The 18,109-nt window shown below is 52.2% G+C and overlaps 1 protein-coding gene across 5 annotated transcripts in view; it reads right to left on the bottom strand.

Moving 5' to 3' along the window:
- Nucleotides 1-18,109, bottom strand: part of LOC120497562 (nitric oxide synthase 1 adaptor protein) — a 44,437-nt gene that overhangs the window by 7,593 nt on the left and 18,735 nt on the right. For 3 of the 5 annotated variants that reach the window (XM_039699221.1, XM_039699220.1, XM_039699223.1), the window contains exons 3-9: nt 6,126-6,218; nt 5,671-5,744; nt 4,982-5,090; nt 4,666-4,807; nt 3,327-3,466; nt 2,616-2,783; nt 469-634 (exon numbers count right to left, since the gene is read on the bottom strand). In XM_039699221.1, coding sequence (XP_039555155.1) covers nt 469-634; nt 2,616-2,783; nt 3,327-3,466; nt 4,666-4,807; nt 4,982-5,090; nt 5,671-5,744; nt 6,126-6,218 — 892 coding nt within the window. The remainder of the gene's footprint in view (nt 1-468; nt 635-2,615; nt 2,784-3,326; nt 3,467-4,665; nt 4,808-4,981; nt 5,091-5,670; nt 5,745-6,125; nt 6,219-18,109) is intronic. The other 2 variants (XM_039699222.1, XM_039699224.1) reach the window with 1 other exon arrangement.

Raw genomic sequence — 18,109 nt, forward strand, 5'->3', positions numbered from 1 at the left:
GGGTATCAACCTCTCCACTCTTGCTGTTTTGAAGGGCTTATTTGGTGTCACTAATGCCAGGAGCTGCTGCTGGCCAACAAAGGGCCAATTTTCCAGGACAAGAAGTTAATTATCTTCCAGCCCAGCTCCTGCAGAGAGCTGATAGCCACATCTGTTGGAGAGGAAGGTCAAACAGGGGCTCTTGGGCGGGCATGGAGCTGGCCTGGAGCATGCAGCCACTGGGGGAAGCAGACATACAGCTGATGGAGGTAGGTGACTACCTGTCCATACAGCCCTCCCCAAGCCCCTTCGCACACTGCATGCAAGCACCCTGCTGCACACACACAAGCCAGGCCAGAAGGCCAGACAAATATCCCTCTGAACAAAGTAACTGGAAATGCACAAAAAAACCCAAGAAAAACACCCGCATGCATGGCCCCCACAGCACTGGCTAGCTGCGAGGGGAGAGGAATGGGAGGCAGTGCTTACTAGTGGTGTTCCCCGCCAGCTTCAGCTCCAGCTCTTGCACCTGTTTGACCAGGAGTGAGATGTGCTGCAGCAAGTCCTTGTTCTGGAGCAGGAGCTGGTGCACACGAGCCTGGGCCTCCAGCCGTGCTGCTGCTTCTGCTGCCAGCTGGTCCTTCAGCAGGTGGACCTGGACAGGATACAGCGGGTGAGCACGGGCAGGTGCTGCTCGAGGGCTGAGGGCTTCAACTTTGGCCATCCCTGCCCATCTCCCAGGGCTCACCAGCATCCCAACCCATGATGTGATGAAGCAGCCATTCCCTGCGAGTACTGCAGATGTGATGGGGAGCGTGTGGGTGGTGTCACACCAGGACTCAGCACATTGTCCCCTGGCCTCCCTGACGGAAAAGCTCAAGGCCAGGAGGGCAGCACTGGCTGAACTGTCAGTGGTGCACGTGAGCTGCAGATGTGCATGGAAAGGGCAGCCCAGGAGGAGCCAGATGGATGCAGCAGAGGAGACACACTCGACTGACTGGAAGGTGCTGCGGGTGTGCGAGGGCACAGCTGTGCAGCAGAGCTGGCCCTGGAAAAGCTGCCTTTTTGAGCAGCTTCCCCAGAAACAGGCCCCAGCCAGTGGCCTCTGTCGCAAGGAGGGGCTGGAGCACCACAGAAGGCAGGCAGCTGCTGAGGGCTCTCAGGTGCGAGCTGACTGCTCAGCCTGGCTCCGGGAAGCAATGCCTGTGGGGAGCCCACAGGCAAGACCACCACTGATTTCAGCAGAACTACCTCTTGCAAACATCTGTGTCCCCAGAACCATGCCTCCGAGGGCAGACAGCCAGGAGCTCCTGCCCAGTGCAGCTTTCTGATCTGCGTTTGAGCAGGAAGAACCCCAGAAACGTACACTGCACAAAGGAACAGCAGTGACCTGGGGGCCACTTTGGCTCAGCACCTCTTCCTGGCACACACCCACACAGCTCCTACAACTGCTCCAGCAAGGACTGGAACCAGGAAAGCACAGGTTTACAACTAAACAAAAAAACCAACCAACCAACCAACCAACCAACCAAAAAAACAAAACAAAACAAAAACAAAAAAAAAAAAAAAACCAAAAAAACAAAAAAAAAAAAACCAAAAAAAAACCACCACAACAGACAAACAAAAAAAAAACCCTCAAAAAATCAATAAAAAAATTTCCAAACCAAAAATAACCCGAAAACAAAAATATCCCCACCAAACACAAAAGGCTATTTTACTGTGGCCTAGAAAGTGACCTTGAGGAAGAAGAGGAAGCTCTCTGTACCTGCCAAGCTGTGAGCTGCTGCTGCAGGGCCCCTGAAGCTGCCCAGCTGTGGGCCACCTGTCCCCACAGATGGGTACCAGGAGGCAGTGCCAGCTGTGCCAGCAGGCAGCTGCTGCCCAAATGTGGTCAGCAAGGTGGCACAGCAGTGTCTTTGGCAGAGATGAGCTAAAGCACAGTGAGCCTGGGAATGACAGGAGACCAGGCAAAGGACTGGGATTTACAACTTTCCATGAAGCCAGACCACGAGCACGGGGTGCAATATTTTACACTTTAAGCAGGCACCATGGAGCCTTCTGGATTGTGAGCAACACTATTCTTGGACAGACACAAAGGATTCCCCAATAATGCAGATCCCTCTTCCAGAGGGGAAAGCAACTTGGCAGTCTGTGACCCCAAAGGCATGTGGACTCTGGAGGCAGCAGATCAGCCAGAACTGATCCACAAATACTGATTTACTGATGCAAGAGGAGCAAAGCTATGGGGCAGCACAGAAAGGCTGCTGGAGCCCATTGCCTGGGGCCATGAAAAAAGTTGATGAATTGCAGCTAGCTCAGTGCAGGGTCAGAGAACAAGTAAAGCTCAGGTAATGAGTTGGATAAAGCAGCCAGAGCTGCTTCAATGAGAAATAACTGCATGGAGAATGAGCTGCCAGCTGCACAGTCCAGGCACACCAGTCACTGGGGCAGGGCTCTGATGAGCAGACAGGGGCCAAAGGCCCCAGGAACCTGGCAGCAAGCACCTCAGGGAGCTCCCTCCCCATGGAGCTGCCCGCCTTCAATGCTGCCTCCAGGCAGGAGACTTCAGCAGCACCAAGGGGCTCAGCAGTGTGCTCATCCCTGCCACTGCCCTGGGAAAGAATGGAGGGGACAACCTGTGCCACTGCCACTTGTGTCTGCTGCTGCTGCTGCTGCAGGAGTTGCTGGAGAAGCTGCATCTGGTGGTGGGCAGAGAGGGGTGTTCCCAGGTCAGGCAGCTGGGCAGATGAGGGCAGCAGCATCTTGGGTGACGCCGTCAGGATGTCTTCAGGGTGGAGGCAGCTCTGCAAAACACCAGTGTTGAAGATGTGATCCCCTGGCACTCACCTCAGCCACTGGGCACACGTGAGCTTTGGCACAGAGCAGCCACGCTAAATACCCAGAAAAGAAGAAGCTGCATTCGCAGCTAATGCACACTTTGCTGAGGGTGCTTACAACCTTTGAAAACAATACTTTTTCAGTTTCAACAACAACCCACATACTTTTGTAGAAAATTCCCGAAAAGGCTGACGCTTCCCATGGAAATTTCCACTGTATCAAAAAAGTCTTTTATTTTTGTGTTTTTGGTGGAAAAAAGTCCCTATCAGCTGTGCCCCAAACCCTTTCCGTGTGGCTGCACATAGCTGAGCCTCGGCACAGCGCTCTCCCCTGGGCCCCAGCCAAAGGGCAGCCCTTCAGCGGCAGATGGCTTTGATCCAGGAGCTGAGGAATGCTGCACAATCCCTCCTGACCCCGGGGCCCTCTGATGCAGTCAGAGTCGTGGGGCTGGGGCCGTGCCACCCCCTGAGAGTGGAGGGCAAGGACCCTGGGCTCGGTGTGGCACCCACCTCCTTGCCCACAGCGTCGAGGTCGGTGACGCCACGGCTGAAGTCCAGGATGTCGGCCCCGGGCAGCGGCAGCTCCACGGCGTCGATGTCGGTCTCCTCGGCGGAGGCGGCCGCTCTCTCCACGCCGGAGAGGCGACAGGCTGCGGGAGCAGGGGCAGGGCAGGGCACGGCCTGCCTGCCCCTGCAGCTCACCGCGGCTCACCCTGGGTGATGCCCACCCTGGGTCCCCACCGCCCCCCCGCCGCCCACCCTCCAGCCCTGGCGGGAAGCAGGTACAGAGAGACACGGCTGCTCTTCCCGCTGCTGCTCAGGAGGAGGCTTGCAGCTAAAAACACACCCAGCCCCAGCACACCAAACCTGGGGAAGGGCAGCCAAAAGCCCTGATGTGGGACAAACGGGCCACCAAGAACAGAAAACACAGATAAAGCTGAAGAAAGGTAAACAAGAGATTACGGGAAAGAAAAACAAAAAACAGATGCTCTGAATTCCCCAGGGAGCTGCATATTGTGGCCGGGACATTGTGTGGAGGAAAACCAAACAATGACCGGTCCAGGGCAGCCCAATGATTAGGTCATCAGGACAGCCCCGGTTACAGAGGCAAGCAGGAAACCGCAGCCCAGCCCAGGCTGCCCCTGTTGGGATGTGGGGGATCCAGCCCACAGCATGGCAGGGCAGGACAGGGCAGGACAGGGCAGGGATCACCTCCACAGACAGGCAGCAGGACCTGCCAGTGTCCCACCTGGCACTGGAAGGGTTTGACTAACCTCTCATAGAACTTCTGCCTCCCCTCCAGCACAGGCACCGGTGCCAAGGAGCAAGGCTGCTCCCTGGGATCCTGCACAGCTCACACTGATGGGGCTGGACCAGTAGCCCCCCCCAGCCAGGCATCCCTGCACCCTCTACCCACAGGGCTGAGAAGGAGCCGGGTCTGCAGCCTGCCTGCAGTCCTGACAGCTTGATAGGAAAGCACAAACACGGCTATGTCCATTCTGGGAATTGCAGAGAGGACAGGAGGAAGGTATGTGCTTGGGGCCCCTTGCTTCCCTTGCGGAAGCAGCGAGGGAATGTTTGCAGCATGTGCAGCCAAGCACAGAGCAGAGACCCGAGCACTGCTAATGGGCTCTCAGCAAGGGGGATGTCTGAGAGGATCATGGCTAACACCTAGAGAAGGTTCCTTGCTGGGCAAGATCCCAGCTTGAGCCCGGAGCACAGCAGGCCAGATTGCTGTGCAATCCATTGCCCAGAGGTGTCAGCCATCCAGGAGCAGTATGGGAAGACAGTTCCTCTGTGAACCACATCTGCCCCACGCCACCCCCACACCTCCGCCTCTGTGGAATACCTGGGACGTCCAGGTCATCTCCATTCCTCTCACTGTCTGCGTCCTCCTGGCCGTCGGCGTTTTGCTGGGTGTGCTGCAGGCTCAGCTTGTGGCACACCTCGAATGCCTGCCCCACCGTCCGCACGATGCGCATGGCTTGGCTCTGCCGGGGAGGGGACACGGAACTGCAGCTGAGCTGCCTCTGCATAGTGACCCCCCAGGCTGCACAGCTCTCAGGGGTGTCTCTGCTGCCACAGGATCTCAGATCCATGGGCTCCTACCCCAGCTGCTCCACCCAGAGTACACCAGGATGAGGTGTGCATCCTGGAATCTTTACCTTCTTCTTGGACTTGAAGACATTGCACCTGAAGACATTGCTAGACCCATCCCGGGCAATGTAGCTGAAGATCTTTAGGTCCTGGGAGTCATGAGATACATAGAATATCCTGCAAGGACAGAATGGAAGGGAGGGTATAAGCATACACATTACCCACATGCCCAGGAGACTGCCAATGCCACAACCAATGCTTCCCATAACACAGGGTGCTGCAGATGCCCAACCTCTGCAGCATATCCCTGCTAAAGCCCATTAGAAATTTTTTTGGCAGTGGTTTTACCTCAGCTGGGAAAATTTGCCTGCTGATTCAACAGCAGCAAACATTTTGCAAAGGCAGCACAGGACTCCTCTGGTCAGCCCTGAGGGACAGCATCAGCGGCCCAGGAGCCCTCCAGGGATGGAGAAGAGCAAACCCCACTCCTGGCCTATTCACAGAGCTGGATGCCCTGCCCAGGTGCCTGCCACCCCCTCCCCAGCATGGCTGGGGGCCTCTCTCACTACAGCTTGGCCTCCCTGGGAGAGACAACCCCTGCTCTTGGCTTTTGGGAAGAAGATGGAGGAGGAGAGCTGGAGGCTTCGAGAAGCTCCACGAGCTGCCCTCTCCAGTTCCCAGCACGGTGCTGGTGTGGTGTGGGTAAGGGGCACAGAAGAGCCACACAAACCTCTGTCCCCTCACCCAACAGCCTTACCTGTAGATGGGATCATGCATGACGAGCATTTTGGACTCATCCCAGGCCCATTCTTTTTTCTGCAATGAAAGAAGCTGAAAATGAGTACGTCAGATGCTGTCCTTGAGAACAAGGACAGGGCAGAGAGATAGTCCAGGGACATACTTGGGAAGCTCTTGTCACAGCTCTGCTGCTGCTCCCCTGCAACCCTTTGCCAAGGGTCAGGTCCTGCTGGGGACCAGCCACATCCCACATCACCTCCCACAGGGCCCCCTGAGCCCCTTCTGCACCACACCAGGACTGGCTCAGCCACCCTGCAGGAACATGACTCACACAAGGCTGACCCCAGCCCATGCCCCCCTCTTCCAGCCCACCAGAGTTTCCCAGAACTTCAAGGATGCTGCAAGGTCCCTGCATCATGAGGGGAGGGGTCCTGCTGCTGAGGCACTGCTGCCCCAGGGACCAGTGCTGCCTACCTTCTTCTTCTTCTTCAGAATGACCTTCACGCCGTCCACCGACACAATGAGATTCACTTTCTTCTTCTTGATATTCTTGGCTTTAAACTCATACTGCAGGAGATGGCAGAAAACACCTGAATTAGCTTTCCTGTGCCAGGACAGCCCCAGGAAGGGATGAAGAGGCTGCAGTAGGAAGGGGCAGGTTCTCCTGATGCCACATCAACCTGTACATCCATGCTAGGACAGGACAAGGGGTCTTTTTACCCTGCAGTGTCCCTGTGCCCAGCATCTGGAGGAGCACACACCAAAGCAATCCAGTCCCTGGATGTGGATAATGCTTTACCCAGTTCAGGATGCTGCTGAGAATGTTAGCTTGTATTTCAAAGGCACTTGGTCTGCCCCTCTGAAGGGCTGTGCCTCCCCAGAGAGGGCCCACCATGCCCCCAAGGATCCGCAGCCTGGCTGCACTTGCCCCACTGGCTTATGGCCACTGCTGAGCTCTGGAAAGGGAAATGCCATTTTGAGTTGGGTATTTTTGGGCTCAGTATAAGACTGAAGATGATGGCTGAGGATTCTCTAAACCCCTCCAGGGGAGATGGGATAATGCAATGACCCACCTCAATTAGAAGTCACTGGACAGGAAAAAATCCCAAAGGAACTTCCAAAGATCAGTGACTAAACACAGAGCTCTGCTCTGGCCTGGGGAGAGAATGAGATTCTCTCAAACCCATCCACTCTGGCATTTAGAGTGTTACAAGTGGGGAGAAAGCTGACGGAGGAGTAGGCTAAATAAGCCATTTGGGCTGATCCTGCTGTGGACTTTTGAGGAGTCCCATGACTGGTTTGCCACAGGTGCAGCCACATCAGGCACCTGATATGCTGGTCCCACTTGCAGGGAGCTGTGCACAGCCATGGGGACAGACCCTCGGCGCCTAGAAAGAGCCCTGCATCCTGCTCCTTGCCTGCCCGAGGCAGAGGATTTGATTTATCCTCTCGCCATTTCGGCAGTGTCTCTGCAGAGGGAGCGGTGCCCTGCCTGCAGCCCGCGCCAGCCTCGCTGTGACATTTCCAGCACCGCGTGATGCATCAGCTCTGGCAGCCAGAGCCAGCAGGCAGGAAAAGCTGCTGGCCCTGACCTGTGATCAAACGATGAAAGACCTGAAAGCGCAATTCCTCAAAACCATTTAAAGTGGCTGAAGGGGATGGGAGATTCAGAAGGCTTGGGAAACAGTGTGGGAAACGCAGCACTGACCAGGCAAGGCCACCCATGCTGGGGCTGAAGCCACGGTGATGGGCTGGAGAAAGCAGAGGTCAGGCTCCCACCGTGCCTTTGGTCAGCCTCAAAGCCCCCAGCACATCCCCATATGCTGCTTGCATGGCTTATTCCTCATGGAGAAGGGTCTCACCAAAGAACCCCCCAGTGTAGGCTTCCAAGTGCCATCCCCACCATTACCAGCAGAGATGAAACTGCATTCAAGACCCTCTTCTTTGTGTCTTGTCAGACACTAGACCAGTGCCTGGTACCTAACACTAATGAAATGTCTTGATTTAGCCCTGAAAAGGTGAGCTTTGGCCTGACTACCTTGCAGTAATTATCCCAGTCCTTTTCGAAGCACTGCATGTGATTTTCCAGGAGGTGCAGACTGATCTGGAAGCTCTCTGCAGCATCCAGGGTGACTGTATGGCACCTTGGCTGCTGATGCCTGATTTATTGGTTCTAACAATCATTCACTATACACATCCAGTTGCATTTTGGAACTCCTGGTGCTGTGGGGTTTCTACTCTGGGCTACCCCAAGTGCAACTGATGTGGGCTTGGAAGACAGAAAAATATCTCAGGGTAAGACAGACTATTTTTAGCATGTTTTTTGAGTGAGCAACAGCCCGAGGACAGCAATGCAGACAGGCCAGGAGGTTTCAGCAAAGATGCTACCCAGTTCTGGCACATTTCAGGGACAGAATCATGCAGAGCTCATTGGAGAGCCTTCCACAATCCCTAGCTGCAGGCAAGGGATTCTGCCCAGGCTCGCCCTGAGCCTGGCACTGGGGAGTGCTGTGGGAAGAGCTGCTGAGCCTGTGCCACGCTGAAGCCAAAGCCCCCTTGTGCCTGGGTCACTGCAAAACTCCAGCAAAACCCGTTGGAAGCAAAGAAGTCAAATTCTCAGAAGGACCAAGCAGACAGATTCGTTAAGCCCTTCCACAAATCCAGGCCTTTATCCTGACACACTGCAGAGCCAAGCTCCTTCGCAGGGCTGATCCGTGTGCTCAGAGCGCCGCTGCCCATCCAGCCCATCCCGGGCTCCTCAGAGCAGCCAGCCCCGCCAGCCCCGGGACCGCAGCTCCAGCCAGCAGAACACTAATGAACCGGCCCCCGGGGCTCTGCTGCAACACTGACCGTGATTTAGTAACAAATCAGCCAGGAGGAGCGTTCAAAGGACCGCAACTCAGCCTGCTTCTCACACACCGCGGCTGTGCACGGAAAGCGTGCTGGGTCCCACCGGCCAGGAGATGCCGTGGCGGATTTCGAGGGGTTTCCTAATTTGGTCTAAGGAACTGTCAGCTTTGTGCGGTTCCACTGAGTGAGATCTGAGCCACAGAGACTGCAAGGGGTTGAAACCAAAACCCTTTACCTAACGGGGCCATGGAAGAACATCTGTACTACTGATCACGACCTCCCTGGCTTGAACCTGTTCTTGACAACTACTGTGTCCAGGCACAGAGATCTGCTGTGCCTGCCCATCTTTGTCAACATTCCTCCTTCCGCTGCAAAACAAAGAGAAAGCGTGAGAGGGCTGCAAAGCCTTAGGATTTAGCTGTTCTTGCTGCTGGGAGAAGAGCAGAGGTGGTGATGGCAGGGTTGGAAATACCACCAAAGGCTCTCTGAGATGGTCTGCAGAGCCACAGCCACTGCTGCTGCACCCAAAACAAGCAGGCACCAGCTGACCCACAGGAAAAGGAAACCCCCATGTTTCCACTGCTACCCAATCCTTGCTGGGCGTACATCCTGCATTCCCAAAGATGTGCACCAGGAACATTTATGTATTTGGGTGCAGGCAGCTGGGTGGCAGCAATTCACCCCACACTTGCTGGGCGCTGCACTTGCATTTGGTGACTGCCTCAGGAGAAAAATCACATCTCATACGTGATAAGCTCAGCCACCCATGGATCCCTCTTGGAGAGCTGAATCCTAGCCTAGGGCTCAATAAAGAACTGATACAGAAATAATTATCCAGCTTGAAATCAAGAAAGGAAAGAGGATTTGCACAGCATTCCCATGATTCCTCTGGTTTCACACCATGCAGGATTTCACTGTACTACTTATAACCAATTAAATGCCATAACAAAAGAGCTTTCTTAGCTTTCAACCCAGCCATTTTGCCCATCTTGGGTGTGTTTCTGGACCTCTAAATATCTGTAATAATACTACAAGCTTGGGTTAATTATCTTAATTCTTGTTTATAGCAATGTGACAATGCCAGAAGAAAGAGAAGAATTCATTTCAGGGAAATAGACAGAAAAATGGAAAAGGAAACAACAAAATCATCTGTTCCCGGACTTGCACAGCTCCACAGTTGGTCTCCCACTGAAGCTCTAAGAGCTGCATTAAAATTTTTGAGAAAAGACTGAAAATGGACATCTGAGATACATCAGTTAAAAAGCCCTGCAACTATTTGAGAAGAAGATCAAAGGTGGTCTCAGTAATGCAAAAGAAGTACAAGATCACTCATAAAATCCCACCAACTATGTGAACAAAGATTATCCCTTAATTTTACCCTGGCCACAAAAAACCACATTCTTTTTTTCAAACGGAAGAGAAACATCTACTCCATCAGAGCACAGGAGCCTTCCCATCAACCTCGGGTTAGTGGGAGGCTATTTTCAACATCTGTCTTTTGTGCAGAGTTCAGTATTTAAATAACTTTGGAAGGAAAAGAAGCCAGCTGGTGTATGCATCATTGCACAACGCACTCCTACTGGCAGAGTATTAAAATTGCCCCTTCTGGAGAACTGAGTTAACATATGTTGCTTAATAGAGAGTGCATATAACCTTGTCAGCTTGGAGTAAAATTATGTATGAATCCGAGAGCGATGGGTATGTGTGAAAAGCAGGGAAAACTCAGCATCCCTAGAAAGATGCTACCCATCCCTATCAGGATGTTTCCACTCAGCAGAAGTGTGAGAAAACTTGTAACCACACACTGCAGCAAGGTCAGGCAGATCAGGCTCTGAGGAGGAGAGATGATGTCTTTCTAGATCCATCATCCCCCCACATTCGCAAGCATCTGAAAAATGTTAACCTGAATTAAAATGCCCTCATTTCATTCCAGCCCATCTAAACTGCCTCAGGTAAAATTTAAGTGTGCCCACTAGCACTGTCTATAAGTAAGGGAAGGTACCAGGAATGCTTTATGGTCACCTTGTGGCAGCAGAATACAAAAAAACATAATATTTTTTTAAATTAAGTTGCTCTAAGTGCATGGAGCTGCCCCTGTTCCCATCCACCCTCTATCCCCCTCCTCAAAACAAAATAAAGAGAAAAAAGAGGAAAAACGTTACAAACTTGTACCTTGTACTGGGGAAAGAGCAGTGTTTTGAGAATTCAATTAACAGGGAAAAAGCAATTCCGACAAAACTCAATGCTGCTCTGCTAGCATGGGAGGCAGGAGACAAAAATCTGCCATAAGAGAAAGCACAGGAGAGGATGTAATTTTTGCCAGAAAGCTGCGTTTCTGTGTGTTTATGCAGAAAGGACGTGGAACTGTGAGCAAAGCCGTGCCGAAGGCAGAGGGCTGGCTGGGCAGGAGCTGTGGGAGCACCCTCAGCCCTGAGCTCCCCGGCTCCTCCTGCAGCTGGCTGGCACAGCAGCTCATAAAATACCGAATCAAATACCTGCCGAGTTAGATTTTAACCGCGGGTCAGCCCGGGCTGATGCAGAGCCGCCGCTGCCCCAGCACTCGGGGGAGGAGCGGCGCTGTGCTCTGGTGAAGAATTAACTTATTGCAAAATGACAGCCGGGATCGAGTTCAATGGGCACAGGCTCCGCGGCGCCGGGAACGAACGGCCGGGGGGAAGCACATACCTCACAATTCCTGCTGCTGAAAACACGGGAATGACAGCAAACCTCAGAACCCTCCACAAGCTTCCCAGGAGGGAAGCCTGAGAAACCTTGCTGGGATCCTAATAGCCATAATTGGGAGGAATGGCAAGCACAGCTCTGTACAGGGTAGGAGGATTTTGCTTTACTGAACTACACAAAGAAATGGCAGCAGCCTCAGAGCCCTGGAATGACTCAGAAGCCACCTGTGGGTTGTGCAGGAATGGGAACCTGCGAGGAAAAGGCCATTTTTTCCTGACCAGGGGTGCCAAGCCACCCTGGGGTTGTGCAGGGAAAGCAAGAGGAGCAGGAGGGCAGCACCAGCTTCCCCTGAGCCCTTTGTGGGGTAACCAATACCCTGAGCTTGGCGCCGGGGTCCTGCCAAAGCACCAGGAGCAAACTGCAGCCAGGACACCTCTTGTCCTCCTTTTTCCTCCTGGTTAAATGGAGGAGAAGTGTGCCTTTCAGTTAACTGAAAGAAAAGAGCATTGGAGAGAGGGGAATGATTTTAGATACAGCTTTGGATTTGAAAAGTAGCAGGCAGATATAACCTGGCCAGAAGCAGCCTCGCAGGTCAGAAGAGTTGCAACCACGCAAGCTGAGGCAGCACTGCCTCTCCCCAGAGCCCAGGGTCAGAAGGGGAGGGCAGCAGACAGCTGGAGTCCTGCCAGGGGGTCCCCAGCATGCAGCATCCATCACCCCCTGCTGCTGCAGCCTGCTGCCCCCAAAACAGAAAGGCGCCTGCCAGCCTGCCCTGGCCCACGGCCCCTCGGCCCTGCTGGGGAAGCAGCACAGGTGTGAGGGGATGAAATGGCTGAAAGCAGGGCACCTCCCAGGAGGGCAGACAGCTTCATCCAAAAGGCATTTCTGACCAAGGCTTCAGAGTATCCGACAGCCCACTGCTCTGGGCTGCACTTTAGGCCCTCAGGGGACTCAGGCTTCCTGAAGGGGAGCACACTGAAATACCTGCTTAGCCTACTAATGTGATCAGCAACAAACGGACTGGAAGCCATTTCTAAAACACTGCTAAGAGCCATCCTACCAAAGTGCTGTGCTGCTGCCTGTGTCTGAGGACTCCCACGCCCTTCACTGTGGGATCTCACTGCACCCCACTTCCTCTGTGCATCTGTAAATCTGGCCATGACTATGCCCATGCTCCACACAGGAGCAGGGCACTTGCCATGGGATGCCAGCAGCACCTCCCTACTCCCTCCAGGAGCTGGGATACAAAAAGACAAGAAAAGCAGGGAAATTTGGGGATCTCCCCAGTGTGGTCATTTTAGTTGGGCTCCCTGCTCCTGCCGCCAAATCTGAGGACAAAACCAGCCTGTGGCACTCACACTTGGAGCAGGGATGGGTCCCATTGTGGGGCACAGAAACATGCAGATATCTGAGGCCAGGATGAAGGTTCTCGGCCACTCCATTGGCAGACTGCCAGCATGGCATGGCCAAACATGCTGGACACCTCTGCTATCCTGATAGTTGGGGTTTAAACTATTCCTCAGGATTAAATTTCCCCTGTCCTCTTGCCTACACCTCACTGCTGGTGGTTTTAGCATTAGCTGGACTTAAATTTAAGGCCACAGTAATTTGGAAGAGAGGAAGAATAATGAAATAGTGGATGCTTGTTCTTGGGCTTACTCATGCTTTTTAAAACTCTTCCACAGTTCCTTGGATTTGCATTTGCACATATGGGAAATGCAGCTCTGAGGTACATGTGTTTGTCTGAAATAGATGTGATTTTGGTTAGCACTGACAAGGTCAGTGCCTATTTTCCCACCCAACTTCAGGTTTAATTTTGGTAACCGTCTGTGATGGTTGTGCGTACCGATGGATATAAATGGGAATCAGCCTAAAAATACCCGTGCTGTGAGAGCGGTAGAGCAAAGTTAAGGTTGCTGCTTCAAAACCACCCCAGGATTGCAGCATACCCATCTATCACACAAAATATGTTTTCCAATAACATCAAATGCTTCACAATAAATGCCTTCTGCTCAGTTTGCTATTTCCTCCCAGAGCTGCCTCCATCCGCTTCCTCCAGCCTCCCCTCACTACCTCCGAGTTTCACAAGTTGAGGTGGCAAACTGGGACACACTCATGAGCCATCTGCAGGAGAAGCAGCTTCACAGGAAGCTCAAAGAAATCAGAACTGGTAAGAATTAAATCACTATCAGTCACAGGGTTAAATGGAGAAAGTTAACAAACAACTTATGCTAACCCTTTCTTTTCAAGACTTCCATTTGCAAGATGATTTTGCTCCCTACAAGAAATCCTCAGGCATCCCATACCTCTCTGTTAGTTTGTTGTTTGTTTTTTTTTTTAACACCTTTAAATCAGAGGTTCAAAGCACCAGCAGCTTGCTGTGTGCCACAGAAGCCCACGGGGGATGCAGAAGCAGCACTGTGTCACGAGGGATGCAGGTGCTGGAGCAGGAGCACACTTCCCAGCCTCCTCCCTCAGCCCCACCAGCAGCTCACCAAAGCCACCAAGGCCCCTGTGCAAGTGTTACTGCTCACCCCATGGGGGCTTGACTAATACCAAGCTGATGAAAGAAAGCTGGGGACTCCAGCCTAGCCATATCATTTCTCCTCCAGCCTGGGCACATTCAATAACAGCTCCGAGTGGGAGCAGTGCTTATGGGCTGGGAAAAACAGCACCTCACAGCCAGGCATGAAGGTCAGTGGAGACCCTGCAACACGCCATCCCCCAGCCTTGGAAACATCTCCAAACTCCCTTCAGAAATCCAGGGAAGTGACAACAGCTGGGCTGGACCTGTGTGGGAGGTGGCAAGCTCCCCCCTGCCTTCACACGCTGCCATCTCTGGTGACCCCGCCAGGGTGTGAATGAGCTGGTGTGTGGGTGCGTGGGGGACACTGGTCAAACTGGTTATAGAAACAACAGCCGGGCTTTGAGCTGCTTCCTGCAGTCAAGGAAAACAAGGATGGGCTCTGTGTGCATCTGCAGGCTCCGCTCTCGCACTGCTTTTCACAGCCCGGGAGGGAGAACACAAGAAGAGAACTGTACACGTTTTAATATTTACCACCTGCTGCTAGAATAAGCAGAAGTGCATTCCTTGGAAAGCCCACATCTGACTGGAATTTGTGGTATTTTTAATTAGACATGCATTGGTTTGACCTGTGCAGGCAGAGGCAACACAAACTGTTTGTTGCAACCACGCTTTGAAGAAGGTGAGGAACTGCCAGAGCCTGGAAATGCCTTCTGTTCTTCCAGCCCAGAGTGGGTTTGAGCCCCTGTGCTGGAACGAGCTTGGCTTAAGGAGCAGCACTGCCATTTGCAGCAGTTCAGTCATGCCCTTTACAGCAACCCCTGCTAAACCCCTGCCCCTCTCCAGCACCAGCCAGTCTTGATGCCTCAGGAACCCCAGGACTGAGCAGTACAGGCAATGTCCAGCCCAGCACCTCCCTCCATCTGAGAAGGAAAACAAAATTCCTATTTCAAAATTAGCTTTCCCTCCCAAATGCATCCTTCCAAAGACAGACCCTGCCTCAAGGCAGCTGAGGTAATCCGTGCCCACATGGATGGGTCGAAGGCAGGGCTGATACTGTAGAGGAGCACAAAGTCATCCCAAATGTACCCTGAGGGCAGGTGACAAAGCAAGGGGCAGCCCAAGAAGATACCCACACAGCACTTCAGAAAGGTGTCAGCTCAGCAAAGTGAGACAAATTGCAGCACGGTGATATTTACGCCCCAAGTTGTGAAATACAGGATTTATTTTGGTATTTTTTTTACTGCTCACCACAGAGCTGTTCTCCCACTGTTGCATAAAAAGCTTGAGTAAGATCAGTTGAGAAGGCAAATAAGAATAGCCAGGCACAGAAGCAGTGACACGCCAAGGAAGGCAGGCTGGTAATACTGTAACTAAATCAGCAATTATGAAATTCAGACAATTAATAAAGAATGAATGAGCAGCAGCATTAAACGCTTGGTGCATCAGAAACAAGGCAGCCCCCTGGGGCTCTTAAGATGCTGGCGGTGCTCAACAATGTTTCTGGGTTATAACTGGAGGAAAGGTAATTATTCATATCACTCCTGCTTTACAGTTCCTATTTCAACAACAACTAATGCAGGTATTAAAACCCATTCACTAAATTCTACATGTTAAAGGCGACAAGAATAATGTCCTTTAGAGTGATTTAGACAGAATCACAGAAAAAAAATTTCCAAGTAATAAAAAAAATCAAGATTTTAGGTGGAATTAGAAAAAAGGGGTTGAAATCCACCTCAGCAGCAGAGCCCAAGATGAGGCAACAAGAGACATAGGACAGAATGCCACTGTGCTTCAAGGAAGCCCCAGTGAGGAGAGCACAGCAATGCTCACTTCTGTGCAAGGCTGGGGGGAAAAAACAAAAAAAAAAAAAAAAAAAAAGAGTATTTGCTATCCAGGCCAAGTGCACAGGAATCTGGCATCTACTCATTTCAGGATGATTTTATATGGTATTGGCCAAGCAGCCTCTCACAGGAAAAAGGAACAGAAGCTGCATCTGCCAAGATGCAGAAATGTATCCTAAAAAGACCCTGGAGGCATTGCAAGGTGTCAGCCCAGTTCAAAGGGCACTGTGAAGACAACGTGCAGCAAAACAGAAAGGTGACATTATCTCAGACCATGGCACCACTGAAATCACTACCAATACAATCCACTCCTACAGAACATCTTCTGCTTTATCACACACTTCAAAGAAGAAACAGAAAACAGTTCAGAAGAAATCAACATGAACATGAGGCAGTTTCCCCAGACTCCTACATCCCAGAGGTTAAAACAAACTCTGTATTTGGCTTATCCACAGAGCAGGCTTGGTGGGCACTTGTTCACACTTCAGACTTGGGAAGAGTTTCTTCACATCAAAGGCTCTGGGTTTAGGCAAATGCACAAAATCTGCTAGCTAGGAGTTAAGTTGAATCCACTCAAACCACAGAAAGACAGGTCTTTTTCACAGAAAGCTCAAAGGGACCTGCACCCCGAGTCACACTCACCAACTGCTTTGGCCAATTATTCTGGATTTCTCTTCTCCTTTTAGATAACGTGGATTTCTTAGCATGTAAGTAGAGGTCAGCACAGATGTGCTCTTTGTGCTGGAAACACACACACATCCCCCACATTCCCAAGGATCAGGGAATGTTTGAGGGAGTACAGACCAGTCCCATCCATCATGTTAAGAGGCAATAAGAAAATGTCATTGGAGCAAAATGCTAAAACAAAACTGGAGGCTTGGAGAGAAAAAGAAAGAGATGGCTCTCTCAGATACATATCACTACTGCAATCCAACAACAACACCAAAACATCACAGGTCTGGCTGTTTCCTCTTAAAGAATTAAGCTGAAATTTAACCATCTCTGCTGAAGTTTCCTGTGGCAAATACACACCTCAGGCTGGCTTTTGCAGCTTCTGCTGGAACAGATCAGCAGTTTCCATATGCAAGCCCATGACATGGGGAGCTGGTTTGGCTGGGGATTTTTCCCTATCGTGTTACAGTCCTACTGCTGAAAACCAAGCGACAGATTAAGAATCACTGGGATCCTCGTGCTCCGTCAGGGAAGCCTGGCCTGAGAAGGAATAATTTTCTACCCTGAAAATTCTTTGTCTAGAGTCTTTGCCCTGGGTAGACTTTACTCCAGATGGGAAAGTCCATGCCTTCCAAAAATCCCAGTTGAAGCAGATCACCTACCAACTGCTGTCTGCAGAGACACCAGAGCAGCCACGGCCACAGTGCCACGTGGAGGAGCAGCAGCCCTGTGTGGCCCTGGCAGCCTCCCTGTGAGGTGACAAGGCAGGAGCAGGCAGGCAATCTCCAGGGATTTTAGCATGCTCTGTAGGCTCCAGCCTGCTCTGCTGGGATGGGAAGAGTGCTTGGCTCCTTTCCCTTGTCCTGGGCAGTGCTTGCTCCTTCTGCTGCCCTACAATAGATACATCCTTTCCTCCCACTCCCTAATTAAACTCCCATTCCACAGACCAGTTCACACAATAGATTTTGCAACCTCTTATTTTAACCAGCTGTGCTGCTTTCCTCTGCTCCCACACAGGGCAGGAACACCCGTGACACCCCAAATCTCTCTCACCTTGCTGCAGTGACACCCCAAATCCCTCTCACCTTGCTGCAGTGACACCCCAAATCCCTCTCACCTTGCTGCAGTGACACCCCAAATCCCTCTCACCTTGCTGCAGTGACACCCCAAATCCCTCTCACCTTGCTGCAGTGACACCCCAAATCCCTCTCACCTTGCTGCAGTGACACCCCAAATCCCTCTCACCTTGCTGCAGTGACACCCCAAATCCCTCTCACCTTGCTGCAGTGACACCCCAAATCCCTCTCACCTTGCTGCAGTGACACCCCAAATCCCTCTCACCTTGCTGCAGTGACACCCCAAATCCCTCTCACCTTGCTGCAGTGACACCCCAAATCCCTCTCACCTTGCTGCAGTGACACCCCAAATCCCTCTCACCTTGCTGCAGTGACACCCCAAATCCCTCTCACCTTGCTGCAGTGACACCCCAAATCCCTCTCACCTTGCTGCAGTGACACCCCAAATCCCTCTCACCTTGCTGCAGTGACACCCCAAATCCCTCTCACCTTGCTGCAGTGACACCCCAAATCCCTCTCACCTTGCTGCAGTGACACCCCAAATCCCTCTCACCTTGCTGCAGTGACACCCCAAATCCCTCTCACCTTGCTGCAGTGACACCCCAAATCCCTCTCACCTTGCTGCAGGAGGTGGGGCAGGCTCTGACTCTGCATCTCCTGGGGCACTGCATCCCCTGGAACACCTTCCTGCTGCACGGAGCCAAAACCACCAAGAATTAATTTTAGCAGGAAAGAAACTGGGGCACGTGGCATTTTTTTGGAAGGCTGTAGCCCCAGGCTTTTGTCTCTCTTCTGAGGTGAGGCAGCAGA

The sequence above is a fragment of the Passer montanus genome, unplaced genomic scaffold (assembly GCF_014805655.1).
Source record: "Passer montanus isolate IOZ18808 unplaced genomic scaffold, ASM1480565v1 scaffold131, whole genome shotgun sequence".
NCBI classification, from domain to species: Eukaryota; Metazoa; Chordata; class Aves; order Passeriformes; family Passeridae; genus Passer; species Passer montanus.